Source organism: Eschrichtius robustus, chromosome 3 (genome assembly GCF_028021215.1).
Source record: "Eschrichtius robustus isolate mEscRob2 chromosome 3, mEscRob2.pri, whole genome shotgun sequence".
Lineage (NCBI taxonomy): Eukaryota > Metazoa > Chordata > Mammalia > Artiodactyla > Eschrichtiidae > Eschrichtius > Eschrichtius robustus.
In genome coordinates, this window is record NC_090826.1 from 163,906,381 (window position 1) to 163,921,981 (window position 15,601).

General features: G+C 37.2%; 1 protein-coding gene across 1 annotated transcript in view; it reads right to left on the reverse strand.

Annotated features, from left to right (window-relative positions):
- SMYD3 (SET and MYND domain containing 3) overlaps nucleotides 1-15,601 on the reverse strand; it is a 707,726-nt gene that overhangs the window by 529,307 nt on the left and 162,818 nt on the right. Inside the window, exon 2 of the mRNA XM_068538514.1 lies at nucleotides 5,956-6,019. Within this exon, the coding sequence (XP_068394615.1) occupies nucleotides 5,956-6,019 (64 nt within the window). The remainder of the gene's footprint in view (nucleotides 1-5,955; nucleotides 6,020-15,601) is intronic.

Genomic DNA, 15,601 nt, shown 5'->3' on the forward strand with positions numbered 1-15,601 from the left:
TGGTGATACTCTGGTAAAAGATTTTTTTCATATGAATTTGTGAATCTGTTTACCTCAAACTCCTTTTCATTCCTCTAACATGACAAGCTTTTTTCCTCTTCAGTGCCTTTACATTCGCTGTTCCTTTTACATTAAAAAAAAAAAAAAAAAAAAAAAACTGTTCCGAGATCTTTCCGTGGCTGGGTACTTTTAGACTCCAGCCAAATGTCACCTATACAGGAAGCCCTTCTGTAACCATCTGTGCAATGGCAAGCTCACGCTCATCCAAATCACACTCACTCATATAATCATGGCATTTGTTACTGTCTCCTCACTCCTATAAACTTTATGAAAGCCAGGACCTTGTTTACTTGTTCATTGCTAACTGCCCACCACCCCAATCCCAACTTAGAACAGTGACTAGCTAGCAGGTACTCAATAAATATCTATTGGATAGACTTTGGATGAATGGAGGATCCTGATATAGCTATATAAAAAGACAGAGAGGAAGTAGATGCTGACACAGGTGAGCTAAATTCTGTTGTCTATCAGAGCAGGAAGTTAATAGATAATGCCTACACTGATGAATTAAGACATATTAAAACCTTAAAAATGCATTCCAATATACATTAGGTGCAGACAAATACTGTTTGATTCCACTTGTACGAGGTACCTAGAACAGTCAAATTCATAGAGTCAGAAAGAACATCGGTAGATGCCAGGGGCCAGGGGGTGGGGGTGGGGAAGGGGGAATGGGGAGTTAGTGTTAAACGGGACAGCGTTTCAGTTTAGGAAGGTGAAAAATTTGGGAGATGGATGATGGTGAGAGTTGCACAACAACGTGAATGTACTTAGTGCCACTGAACTGTACAGTTAAATATGGTTAAAATAGTATGTTTTATATTATGTGACTTTTACCACAATAAAAAAAATTTTTTTAATTATCTCCCTATTAGAATTTATATTATACACAGGCAAGGATATTTGTCTCGTTTTTTTCCCCATGGATGCATCCCTGAGTGCCAGTAATAGTCACTGGCTCCATAATTTTTGAGTAAGAGAAGAGGATTAAGAAAGTCTCACAATCTAGAAATGCAGCAGACCCAGCTTGATGGCTCTAAATAAACAATTGTTGAATAAAAGAAAAAAAAAGACATATTATTATGTCTCACTTGTATGTGGAATCTAAAAAAAAAAACACAATTATATTGGGACTTCCCTGGTGGTGCAGTAGTTAAGAATCTGCGCTCCCAATGCATGGGGCCTGGGTTCGATCCCTGGTCAGCGAACTAGATCCCACATGCATGCCGCAACTAAGAGTTCACATGCCACAACTGAGTAGCCCGTGAGCCGCAACTAAGGAGTCCACCTGCCGCAACTAAGACCTGGCGCAACCAAATAAATTAATAAAATAAATAAAAATAAAAATAAATTAAAAAAAATTATAGATACAGAGAACAGACAGGTGTTTGCCAGAGGCAGGAGACGGGGGGGAGTGGGGGAGGGGAGAAATGGGTGAAGATGATCAAATGGTTTATAAGAATTAAATAATTCCTGGGGAGGGCTTCCTTGGCGGTGCAGGGGTTAAGACTCCATGCTTCCAATGCAGGGGGCGCAAGTTCAATTCCTGGTTGGGGAACTAAGATCCTACATGCCATGCAGCATGGTCAGAACAAAAAACAAACAGACAAAAAATTCCTGGGGATGTAACGTACAGGTTGGTGACTATAGTTAACAATACTGTATTGTATATTTGAAAGTCGCTAAGAGAGTAGATCTTAAATGTTCTCATCACAAGAAAAAATATTCTAATTACGTGTGGCAATGGATGTTAACTAAACTTACTGTCGTGATCATTTTGCCATATATACACCTATCAAATCATTATGTTGTACACCTAAAACTAATACAATGTTATAATCCCATTTATATTTCCATCTAAAAAAGAAATATTACTACGGACAGGTTATTTAGAGATGATGTAATTTTAAAAATCGAATTCAACAATTATCACTGATGAATGCATTCATTCATTCATTCACTCAACAAATCATGCTGCATCTGCAGCAGTGACCCATGCACAGAGCATGCCCTCAAGGAGCCTGACATTGAACTACAGAAACAGGCAATTAACCCCAAAATTAACACAAAATTAAATTTCTGTATGATAAAGGAGGGATACAAACTAGTCTCAGGGGGTTAGGAAAAAGGGAGTGACATTTAATCTGAGTTCTAAAGGATAAATAGGAGTTCAGTAGCTAGGGGGAGAGGTCTGCTCCAGACCCAGGGACTTACATAGCCAAAGGCCCAGAAGTAAAAACGTGGCAAAGTCTTCGAGTTTGAATTTCACCCTGAGGAAAGAGAGGGCCAGGGTTTCAAGCTGGTGAGTGACAGATCATGCTTACATTCTAGAATAAAATAATCACTCTGGTTCCTGTGTCAAAAAGAGAATAGAAGCTTGTAAGAGTTTAAAGACTGCAGCTAACCTAGGAAAGAGATCATGGTAACACGCACAAGAGTAGTGGTAGAGAAGCTAGAGAGAAGTGAACCAACTCAGATCTTCGGGTGGTAGAATCAGCAGGACGTGGTGATTAAGGGGATGTGGAGCCAAGAAAGAACGTAAATCAGAGATGATGACACCCTGGCAACTAGGACTGCTGAGTGGCTGGTGAGATTATTCACTGAGGTTGAAAAATGCGAAGGAAAGCAGGTCTGGGGTAAGATAATGCACTCAGGTATAAATATATGGCATTTCAGATACCTGTGCAACACCCAAATAGAGGTGCCCCGTAAAGATATGGGTCTGGTGCTCAGGAGAAAGGAGGAGGCTGGAGATGGAGAACTGAGAATAATTAATACACAGATGTCAACTGAAGCCATGGGAGTAGATGGGATCACTCTGCAGGCAAATGTAAAGTGAGAAAAGAAAAGCTCAGGCCTGCAGACATTTGCAGAAGTCAAAAAGTTAAATATGATCAAATAATTTTAACCTTTATACAATATTCCCTTTTTGTTTACAGTTAGATACAAAGCCAACTTCTCTACAGAGCACCCAGTACATGTTCTACCAGCCTGAAGCCTGGCACAGAGCTATTTATAAAAACCAAGAGCTTGGCTTTCTTCATTATCATCACTTTGGCTATGATACTACAGAAACCAACTTATTAAATCACGCTGTTAAGTGCTTACTAATGTGGAATTCATCAAAAATGAATCAAATCATTCTACAACTAAACATAAAATGCAAACTCAAAAATATGATTCACATTTTTAAAGAGGCCTATAATTATCAACATAAAATAGAGCCTCTTTCTGCTAATACAGTACTTTTTAAAAGTATGTAAACTGCCTTTGGATGTGGTACCCAGCTGCTTATTTTGCTCTGCAATTAATTCAATTAGAAATGTACATATTATGAATCAAAGTACATCCAGCAGAGATGAAATAGTAATTGGTGAATTTGGTTAAAAGTGGCTTACTTGTTATCTATATTACAAATTTTGAGAATGTTTTTTTCATAAGAAAACTTAGCCTGTTCCTCCTCTTTGATGTCATAATCATCTGTGATATGCTGATTATGCCAATATAGAAATAAGACTGGGGGCTCCCCTGGTGGCGCAGTGGTTGAGAGTCTGACTGCCAATGCAGGGGACACGGGTTCAAGCCCTGGTCTGGGAAGATCCCACATGCCGCGGAGCAACTAGGCCCGTGAGCCACAACTACTGAGCCTGCGCGTCTGGAGCCCGTGCTCCACAACAAGAGAGGCCGCGACAGTGAGAGGCCCGTGCACCGCGATGAAGAGTGGCCCCCGCTCGCCGCAACTAGAGAAAGCCCTCGCACAGAAACGAAGACCCAACACAGCCAAAAATAATAAATAAATAAATAAATAAAAATTTTTTTAAACAAGAAAGAAATAAGACTGGATCCAATATATAACCCCTCTATTACATTATATGACACCTCATAACAAGGTATATACAGAGGAACACAAACAGTTCTGTACATAGCAGTAAATATATACATGTATGTGTATACTATGTATGACGAATAGACTAACAGTTTGGTGTGTATCCTCCACTCACAAAACAAACACAGAGAGACTACCTCTGGAAAAGAGAAGTAGGAATGGGGGAAGAATGCTGGAGGAAGACTTTTACTTTTTACTCTGTATTAGTCTATATTGTGCTAATTTTTATAATGCAAATGTATCCTTGTACCACTTATGTTTAAAAATGAAGTGTGAAAACTGATGCCACTGATACCTTCCTTATGAGCACAGGGGACATTATACCCTATAACACCTCAGCTTCTTTTGGACAGCTCATCGATGCTATGGTCCCACACATCAAACGCTAAGTTACTGACAAAAGTTATGTCCCCCTAGGGTAAACGTATTTTGGATTTTATGCTATGAATTCGCATCTTCTATATCAATTTCCATTCCAAGTGCTTTTGTTCATTACTGTTCATAGTTCAGTCTGTCAGTTTAATTTTGTGCTGCTTTATAGGTATTCACAATGATTACAATAATGTTTAATGCTGTACCTTAAGGGTGAGCTTAACAGAGCAGTTTAAATGCATATGTTCTGGCCATTCTTTGACTCCCATCCCATCTCTACACACACACCCTATCCCCTGCACACATACAAGCATGCCCACTAGCTGTGTTATATACGATCTTTCATCTGACTAGCTATTTTCCCATTACCTTCTACAGTATATCTGACGATGACATTATTATTGATGCTACAGTAAACAGCTAATATATGTGGTAAAAATACATGCACTATAATGAATCAAAATGACATACCTACCCACCAGACTCCCTCTACTCATTCTAATCAGATAATGGGTTTTGGTTTTTTTTTTTCTTGAGTGTACTACAAAAGGTGGAAGTAGCCCTGGGGAAAAACAGTCATAAAAACAAGGGAAAATAAAAGTAAATGTTTAGTTCATTGAGAACAGAAAGGAAGCTCAACTAGAAAATCTGTATCAAATAATATAATTCATTTGGTTCTATATGTAGTCTTCTTAACTTGAAGTTCCCTGAAACATGGGTGGCAAGTGACACAGACAAAAACCCTCCAATTAGACTTTTTATTATGACCTAATTCATTAGAGCATAATTAAATTTCTTATTAAATGATTAACCATAAGGTTAGAAGAAAAGGTCATGTTGAATGTTAATTATACATCCTTTAAAGAATTTCAAAGATGTTAACAGCAGTACTCTCATAGACTGTCAGTTGTTGCTAATTAACTCAAACTCTTGGAAGGCAATTGAGCATTCTCTTTAAAAATTCAAAATGCATATATCCTTTTACTAATCAATACAACGGGGAAGAATTTACCCTACAATCAATTTGCACAAGTGTGCAAAAATGTGCACGAAAGGATGCCTGGTGCAGTACTGGCAATACCAAATATTGGGAAAAAATTATGCATTCATTAGTGGGGAAATTATGATTGTGGTGAATTCGTATGATAGAATGAACACGAGGATACAAAAAGAGTTCTTCTAGATAGATTATTAAATGAAAAAGGAAATCAAGGTATAAAAGAATTTGTGCCAGAATAACCTGTATCTGTTTTTAAAAACAAAAGATAAAGATACATGAATGTGTTTGCACCAAAAAAATGCTGCAGAGATGCATAAGAAACTTAACAGTGGTTAGCTCTGGGAAATGGGACTGAAGTCAAGAGGACAAGAAGATGGAGAGAAGTAAACATTTAACTTTTCTTCGGTGATATATATATATATATATACACACACACACACACACACTCTATATGGATAGAGTTTATGTATATATTATGTATATATAACTTTTACCATACACATATATGATTTTTAAGTTGAAGGAAAATAACAAGTTAAAATAAATAAAAGATTATGAAGAAACAGAAATAGTTCAACAGGCATAACGGAGAACAAATTTCAGAGCAGAGAACTTACATACAGCAGAACCCTCTTACCTGACACTTAGCACTACAGTATTTGGCAACTCTGCACTGAGAGCATCGCATCAGCTTTTCCTTCCTGTTAAAAAATAAAGTTCACATTAGGAAATGAATGAGAATCATATATGGCTGAAGAAAGAAAACATAAGTCAAGGTAGTGACACCAATATGTTCTGCTCACTCTATCTGTACGGTCCATGAGATTTAGATTTTCACAGTGATGAACATCTTCTTTCACCTTCAGTGTGAGACACATACATAATAACTACTGTTCTTTTTTTTTAAATTGTGGTAAGATATATATAACATACAATTTACCACTTTAACCATTTTTAAGTGTATAGTTTCAGTGGCCTTAAGTACATTCACATTTTTGCGTAACAGTCACCACCACTAATGTTCTTTTTAATATAAATTTAATGAAAACACAGAGATTCCCACTTAGGCAAAAAACTTCACTTCATAGAGTTCTTTTTTTCATAGAGTTTTTAATGTCTCCATATGAAATTAAGAATCTAGTCTATCAACTAACTGAAAGTATCCTGCACCATTCAAATAGAAAATTTTTACAAGTTTAAATTTATCATATAGTTTAATTATAATATACTCCTTCTGGGAAATGATTTTCAATTTCCATTAAATTCAATTACTACTTTCAACTTGCTAAATTGAGATGCACCAAAGTTATGTCCTCCCCAAATCGCCTGAGGAAGAAAAAAGCCAAAACAAAGAAAAACTTGGATTATAAAATAAAAACAATAAATCTGATGATGAAATTCACAGTAACAAATATCAGACAGGACTGTAGATACTTTCAAGGCAGCCAAGAGCATTAAAAGTCAAACTACAATATTAACATCAGTGACAAAACAGGAACAAATCTTTCTAAGCACTTCTGATGTGCCAGGTACTGTTCAAAGTTCTTTATATCTATTGACTCACACTTAACTTCAGATAGTCCTGTAACTAAGCAGTTTTATTATGCCCATTTTAGAGATACTGCAATACATTTTCAAGAGATAAGAAGCAGATGACTAAGGAAACACACCATAAAGTTCAAATGGCAGGTGACATTGAAAGGGTAACAACTGAACCCTACAGAGAATCAGAACTTGAATATACCAGGTACCTCACCCATAGGAGAGCAGGAGTGAGATATGGAGCATATAACATGGGGAGAGGTTAAAAGTCTAAATAAAGCAAAGTCAAAACACCTCCTACCCCCAAGTGTAGAATTATAGGTGTCAGATATCAACATCCCAGCCAACAACCCAAACCCAAGCAACCTGGTCCTAAAGTTCTTGCTTTTAACCATCACATTATGCTACCACTCTTAGACAAAACTGGATAAAAACAAAATCTACCCATAGACTATTTTATTTAATTAATTAATTTATTTTTTTTAATTTAAAAACTTTTTTTATTTTTGGCTGTGCTGGGTCTTTGTTGCTGCACGCCGGCTTTCTCTAGTTGCGGCGAGTGGGAGCTACTCTTCATTGCGGTGCACAGGCTTCTCACTGTGGTGGCTTCTCTTGCTGCGCAGCACGGGCTCTAGGTGCGTGGGCTTCAGTAGTTGTGGCACGCGGGCTCAGCAGTTGTGTCTTGCAGACTTTAGAGCGCAGGCTCAGTAGTTGTGGCTCACAGGCTTAGTTGCTCCATGGCATGTGGGATCCTCCCGGACCAGGGAACGAACCGGTGTCCCTTGCATTGGCAGGCGGATTCCTAACCACTGTGCCACCAGGAAGTCCCGTCATAGACTATTTATGAGACACACTTCAAATAAAAGGACATACAAAGGTGGAATGAGAAGGATATGCTAGGCAATATTAACATTAATATTAAAATTAATTAAATACTAATAGAAAATCGCCTGTGTAACTATATCAATATCAGAAAAAGAGACATTAAGGTTAAAAATATTACTAGAGATGAATAAGGTCAATACACAAAGATAAAAGGCTCCAATCACCAGGTATTAGGCACCTAAGTAACAAATGTACGCAGTCTAAAAATACATAAAGTAAAAGTAACATCTAAAAAAAAATGATCAATACACAATAAATTAATACAAGTAAGGCCTTTAAAATAGTGCCTGGAATATATTAAGTACCATACAAGTATTAGTTATCAAGTCTTTTTCAGGAATTCATAGATCAAGCAGATAAAGAATAAGGAGCTCTATAATTTACTTGATCTCATGCAATGCACAGACCCTTGCACCTTTTATATTAATGTGTATTCACCCACTGGCCATTTACAAAATATGCCCACATATCAGGCCACAGAGCAAATCTAAAAATCCCAAAGAATCAGTATTATACAGATAATTTTCTCCAACAATAAAAAAATTAGATTAGAAATCAGTAAAAAAAAATAAACCCAGTAAAATCCCATATTTATAGAAATTTAAAAGCTTATATAATTCAAGGATCAAAGAATTGTCATGGGGCTTCCCTGGTGGCGCAGTGGTTGAGAATCTGCCTGCCAATGCAGGGGAAACAGGTTCGAGCCCTGGTCGGGGAAGATCCCACATGCCGCGGAGCAACTGGGCCCATGAGCCACAACTACTGAGCCTGCGCGTCTGGAGCCTGTGCTCCGCAACAAGAGAGGCCGCGATGGTGAGAGGCCCGCGCACCGCGATGAAGAGTGGTCCCCACTTGCCGCAACTAGAGAAAGCCCTCGCACAGAAACGAAGACCCAACACAGCCATAAATTAATTAATTAATTAATTGTTTTTTAAAAAAAAAGAATTGTCATGAAAATTAGAAAATGTATTAGATTAAATAATGAAAAAAAATCAAAACGTGAGATAAAGCTAAAGTAATACTTAAAGGAACATTTATAGCTTTAAATGTTTATGTTGACCGCAGTGGTATAATTTTTTAATCTCCTTAATTTTCCCCATAAAAAAATGACAGAGCAAGTAGGAAATAGGAAAACCTAACCATCACTCCCCACCCTGGAAAATATCTACAACAAACCCAAAAATATTAGCAGGAAAAAGAAAACAAACACACACACACACTACAGCTTCAAAACTTGAATTAAATCAGTATATTTGTGGGAGAAAACAAAGAAGGCAACTTCCAATAGACCTGAAAACAGAAGAAGCCCCAGACTGCCAAAAGATCCCTGGCAGAAAGCCTGTCAAGCCAAACTGAGAACTGCAGCCAAGATTGGGATAGTATGCTTTCTGCAGGAACACTCCTGAGGATGAGGTCCCTGGGGCTCCCCTGAATCCTGCTTGCCTTAGACCTGGCTCCTCAGATTTCCCCTCATTTCCTTTTTTCTTGTCTAAGTTATTCAGAGGCGATTTCTGTTGCTTGCAAATAAAGATCCCCAACTATACAAAGTGTTTCATCTCGATTTTTAAAAATAATAAGCAGAATCAAAATACCCAGGAAAATCAGTGATGAACCTGGTAGCAAATATTAAAACTTCGTCTTCTCCCTCCCATAGCTCTCAACCACAGGCTTTAATGAATTTTAACACAGAATTTCAGCAAAATAAATAGCAAGATGATTCAAAGTACTGGGATAATTCAGCTGCCATTTGATGTGTGGAAAAAAATTCCTTAACATGAGTTATTTAAATGTTTGGGGTTACTTTTACATATCAAATAACCAAACAAATAAATTTAAGTTCTCAAGTTTCAAAAAAACAGATCAACTGAATCCAAGAGAAAAGTAGTGTGTCTGATTAGAGGAACCACTGAGGCTTTGAAGAGTTACTGCTTTTCTCTGTTGAGTAAGGTTCAGAGTAATAGCCTCCTGGTAACGTTTCCCTGCAGAGAAAAAACTTGGGCAGCAGTGGGAAAGGAAAATAAGTATTAGAAACATAGCCACCAGACAGTTCATGAAAACATTCTTCTTCTCTTAAAAAAAAAAAATCAATACATCATTTCCAACTGAAAGACAAACTCACGTTTTTCTTTAAAAAATCAGAAATGTACACGTCAAATAAAAAACAGAATTAATTAGAAGCCCTAAATAAAAAGGACCACTTATTCTAGGTGGTAGCTCCAGAGGCTAAAACAAGAAATACTGAATGGAAGTTAGAGAGGGACAGATTCTGTCTAAAGGTAAAGATCGTTGTGGCAACAGCAACTGTTCAAAAATCAAAAGAAATGCCCTGAGCAGGTGGAGTTCCAGGTCATTTGACATGTTCAAGGAGAATCGGATAGGTACATTTACAGACATATGTAAAGGAAATTCCAGCACTGCAAAGGAGCATGAATTAAATAAGTTTCCTTCTAATTCCAAAATTATTTGGTTCTGCTTCTCCTGTGTAACAAAAAAATATAAACAAAATTTGAAGATAACAAAATTTGTGCATATTATAAGGTCAAACATGATAATCTCACAGGAGTAGAGAAGTGAGCAATATACAATTTTCACAGACTCCACAAACATCCTGTTTGCAAAGCGATTATTTCAAGAGTCCATCCAGAACTGGAATTTCTGAATAAAAAGGAATCTAAAGAAACAGGTTAGGAATGTATCAGTAACAGAAAGGTGATTTTTACCTCTTTTTTCCCCTCCACTTAAGACACAAATAGTAGCAGTCTACCTCTAAATTAAAGAAGATATTAAAATTATTGTATACTAAAATAAATGGAAGTTTTAGGCCCCCATCCCAAAAAAGCAAAAAGGGTTCCCTTATCACTTGTTCATATAAACTCGGTTATGTTACTGAACACAATGTCAAATCAGAGAAAATTCTCAGCTTGCTCAGTGCTCCAGATACAGTGATTCACGGAGCATAAGTTAAGTCCTCTCTTCCAAGTAAAAGTTGGGTCATAATTAGTTTCTCCAATAGCCTAGGCAACTGAAGTGTGGAAAGGAAATTAAAATAAAGCTAAATTAATTGTTCTGCTGGTATACAAATTAAAAAGTCATACAGTTGACCCTTGAACAACATGGGGCTTAGGGGTGCCAAGCCTCCGTGCAGTTGAAAATCTATGTATAACTTTACAGTTTGGCCCTACATACCTGAGGGTCTGCATCCACGGATTCAACCAAACTCGGATGGTGTTGTACTGTAGTGTGTATTTAGTGAAAAAAACTCTGCGTTTTTTTCACTAAAACATAGTGAAAACTAAAACATAGTGGACCCACGCAGTTCAAACCCGTGTTATTCAAGGGTCAATCGTATATGGATATAGGGGAAACCACTGTCTCTAAGAAATCAAAGAGGAAAGGGGATTAATTGGCTCCCTCAGATCCCAACAACTGGAGTACTATTTAAGGGAACATCTCTCTGTCCTTCTTGGTTATCAGAGGGCAAAAGTATCCTACTGTTTAGAAACTCTGCCCTAAAATCATATGGCCAGTTGCCAGGTAGACAGAAAGAAGTTTCCTGGAAAGGATATAGAAAATGAACAAATTCTATCCCAAATTTCCCCCAGCCCTGACACGTACAGAATCCATTTAAAACTTCCTATAGAGGAAAAAAATGCATCTACAACACATTCATAGATAATATACTTATCATACAGGGTTCTTTCCTAGTAACATGCCTCGATCTCCTAGAAGTCTCCCAGTGTGTCTAGCGGTTGAATCTCTCCTTTAACAGCCATCCTCACAATGGAAGGAAACTGGCTCACTGTTGACCAGTCAGATGCAGGCGAAGGCTCAGACACCACAGGGAAGCCAGGCGACCCTGCCACTCGCTGAAGCACACTCATCTGGATGGAGCACAGCCCAGTACAATCAGAAGCAACCCCAGAGCCCGGGGTGTGCCTTTGCAGCCTCCTCATTCAAGGTGAAGATCCCTGCCCAGTGATCTTTTGCACCCTGAATATCTCAAGGACCAAATTTTACTTTGTGGCTGATCACTGAGGCAATTTATTTTGTGGCTGATTTCTTTGGGAAGAAATCTGAGCTGAGAAAAAGACCAGAGCACGTTGAGTAAAGCCTGTACCACTTACAGGTGCTAAGGAAAGAGTGCTGACTTACGGGATGTCTGATTTAGTACCCCAGGCCTTTACACGAGTTTTAAGAAAATTCCCTGAATAGAATTCCTATGAAAGTATTTTTTCACATAATTAAGACCCAAGATGCTCTATGGAGTATGAGAAATACTGAATGTCATGATGGGCAAGCTCTTAAAAATAAAGAATAAAAACTCTCCATTTGTTTTTAAATGGAGAAAGCTAAAATACCTAAGTGAAAGAAGTCTAAATACAATTTTTAAAACAAAAATACCACAGAAATATTTATTTACAGAATTTTTATGTTTGTTAATATCTTTGAAACCTCAGAATCCTGATTCATTAGAAATGTTAATGTCATGTAACCAAGTACTTGGCTATATTTCCCCCTGGAAATTTCTGAAGTAAAAGAAATTCTACATTATGAAAACGAGATTATCCCAAATAGAATCATGTTATTGTATTCAAGGGTAGTGCAACACGTACTCTGGCCAAATAAAATACACTGGAAAATGCTAAAGAACTCCTTTAGGCATAAATATTCATAATAATATATTAAAGGGATCCTCCATTTTTGTTTGGAGATGGTAACTGTGTGGGTTTGGGCCCAAAGGCCTGTTTAAAAATTAAAGAGATTCATATCCACCATCCACCTAACTATCAAATGGTTTTTAATACAAAGCAGCAGATGTGATCAAAATAATATATAATATATTCATAACACAGGAATATAGAAAGAATTGGTTTGGACTCCTTTTTCTGTATTTCCTATCACTTTATTTCCTATTTCTAATATTTAAAGTACAAAACAAGAAAATGCAATGGATAATATTTCAGGGAAAATGAATCTGCGATTCACAGGCACCATAACTTCATGGGAGAAGCACAAATAATTTAAACCCACATTAGCACTTAGAGAAAAGCACAGCAAAGTATTTGAGCCAAGTTAGTCAAGAGAGGCAGACCCTCTTACTCGGGGACTTCCCTTTTTCACTGTCCTTGGTCTCTTAAAGCTATTGTACTGGCAGAGACTATGCTACCTGATGAACACAAACTCCAGTAGTTAAATCAACAAGTGTTCAGTGACTGGCCACCGTGTAAGGTGTAAGGTCCTGGGTGGGTGAGTGTGAGGAGGGTATTACAGTCACTGTTTCTAGGAGCTCATGGTAAAGGAGGACAGATCAACACATATCACTTGCAGAATGAGCTACAATACAAAACCGTGTTTTGAAAAGTGGCACAGTCTACAGGGCCCTAGTTCAGAAGAAGGAAAAGTCACTTTCTGACAGGTAAAGAGTGAATTGGAGAGGATGTTATAAGGGAAAAGGAAGACACCATACCTAGGAGGGAAAATATTTTAGCAGTTTAGAGTTCAAAATCTGTAGTCCAAGTGCTATAGTCTGAATGTTTGTGTCCCCCTGCCCTAAATTCATGAGTTGAAATCCTAACCCCCAAAGATATTAGGAGGTGGGACCTTTGGGGGGTGCTCAGGTCTTGACGGTTGAACCTTCATTAATGAGATTAGTGTTTTTATAAAAGAGACCCCACAGAGATCCCTTAACCCTTCTACCACGTGAGGACAAAGTGAGGAGGTGCCAACTATGAACTAGGAAGAGGGCCCTTATCAGAATGTGACCAGGCTAGCTCCTCGATCTTGGGCTTTCCAGCTTCCAGAAGCATGAGAAATAAACTTAGGTTGTTTTATAAGCTACACAGTCTGTGACATTTTATTACAGCAGCCTGAAAGGACTGAGACACCAAGTCCACTCCCTACTAGCAGTGTAACCTTGTAACCTCTCTTAGCCTCAACTTCCTCCTCTGTAAAGTGAGAATAAGTGACTACTCATAAAACTGTTGGGTAGACTGTATGAGGTAATCTACATAAAGTGTCTGCTAATAGAGCGTCTAAGCATAGAGTTAAAACTGAGGATGCTAAGTATATTTTCAAAGTGCTCAAGATAATTTTGCCTATTTCTATGCCATATCTGAAAATCCCACACCTCTTCCATGGTTGCTAAAAAAGCAAGATCCACATGTGCCACAAATCTGGTCATCTCCTTGCAAGCACATAGAAAATTCACCATTTTTTTTTGAAATCCACATGTTCCCATAATACTTGGCTAATTTCAAAATCTGACTAGCATCATAAGTGTTTCACTGCTCAATCACGTTCACTAAAGTTTGTATTACTACTATTTTTAATTTGATCAGAATGATTAACTTCAAAGTGGTCTGATTCAAGAAGCTAAAAACGTTTTATGAAAGTTTCATTTGTGGAAATTAAAGTCAGAGAAGGCTGTTACATCTTCAGTAATATTAAAAGGTAATTACAACTCCTAATATTGTTTGCTTTATGTAAAATAATGTCTATTACAAGTTGAGAAAATTAACATTTTTACAAGAGTACAGATTTAAATTCTCCTCATTATATGATATTTCTCTACAAAATTGGATATTGTGTGCTGTGGGTCACTCTAACAGCTAAGAATTGAAAACTGGTGACTTAAAGGTGTTTCTTAGGCAGAGCACACATAAGTAGACTGAAGAAAGCTGTGACCAAAATGAATTGCTGAAGAGGGATTTTTTCTAGTGACAACATCTTTGTTTCTAAATAGGAAACCTCTTTAGCCTAGTCGAGTAATACAACTCTGATAAGTCTAAGAGATATTATTCGATTTCCCTAAGTCTTCTTGAAATCTAAAATTTTTTTAAGTGAGGAAGAAGAAAAAAACCTGACTTTGCTCGAAGACTGAAATCAGATACCCTTTAAATATGTTAAGTATTGCTATTATAAATATCACACAGCATACACATAAAAATAAAAGTACCATGGGTAAAATATCAAAGAAGGTACAAGAAAATCTGGTCAACATTTTCGTGAATATACTATAACCTAAGCCTTCAAAATGGCAAAAGATGCTCACCTTGGTTTCAAATGCAGGGTATACTTTATCACTATGAATGAATTATCTATCATGCTACCTCTAATTAGAAAATGAAGCTTATCAGCAGCATGTTTCCATTTTAACTTGAACAGTGAGAAATCCAGAAGTCAAAATCACTATCTAACTATATTTATCTGTTCATTTCAGAGGCCTGGAAGCCATTTTTTCCTTCTGACTGCTTAAAAATTTGCTCTTCTACTTTATAATTAAGTATATTACTTCGTTTAACTTTTAACTATAAATTTCCTCAAGTCCTCCTGGAAGTAAGCATTAATGAAATCTCAAATAACTCATTCTCAACTCTGGAGAATAAAATGGCACTTTAAGTTTATAAAGAAACACTGTGCTGACCTAATCCCAAAATAAAGAAACCTTGAAAGATGAATCCTTAGGAGACACAGAATTAAATGTTTCACCTGCCAATGCATTATAATTAATTATAAATTCTTAATGATTTTTATAAGGAGAACGATCACCAACTGATAGCCGTTGAATGAGAGTTAACAGGGGTCGTGCAAGGGCTTTCATGCCTGTGTTGTCCTCCTACAGCGAGCAGGTACTATGGCCGATATAAGGTTCTCCCACGGCCCCCCAATGTTACCCTCACATACTCTACTTATCAAACACCCTTATGAGTTTGATAATATCTTGTGATGAAATGCAGACATCACCCCAAAAACCTTATGACTACAAGTCATTTGCAACTTAGTATGAATTACCTTAATCAGATAATCGTATTATTTTTCTCTAGACACTTAGCTGCGATTTCTGGGAATAGGCATTT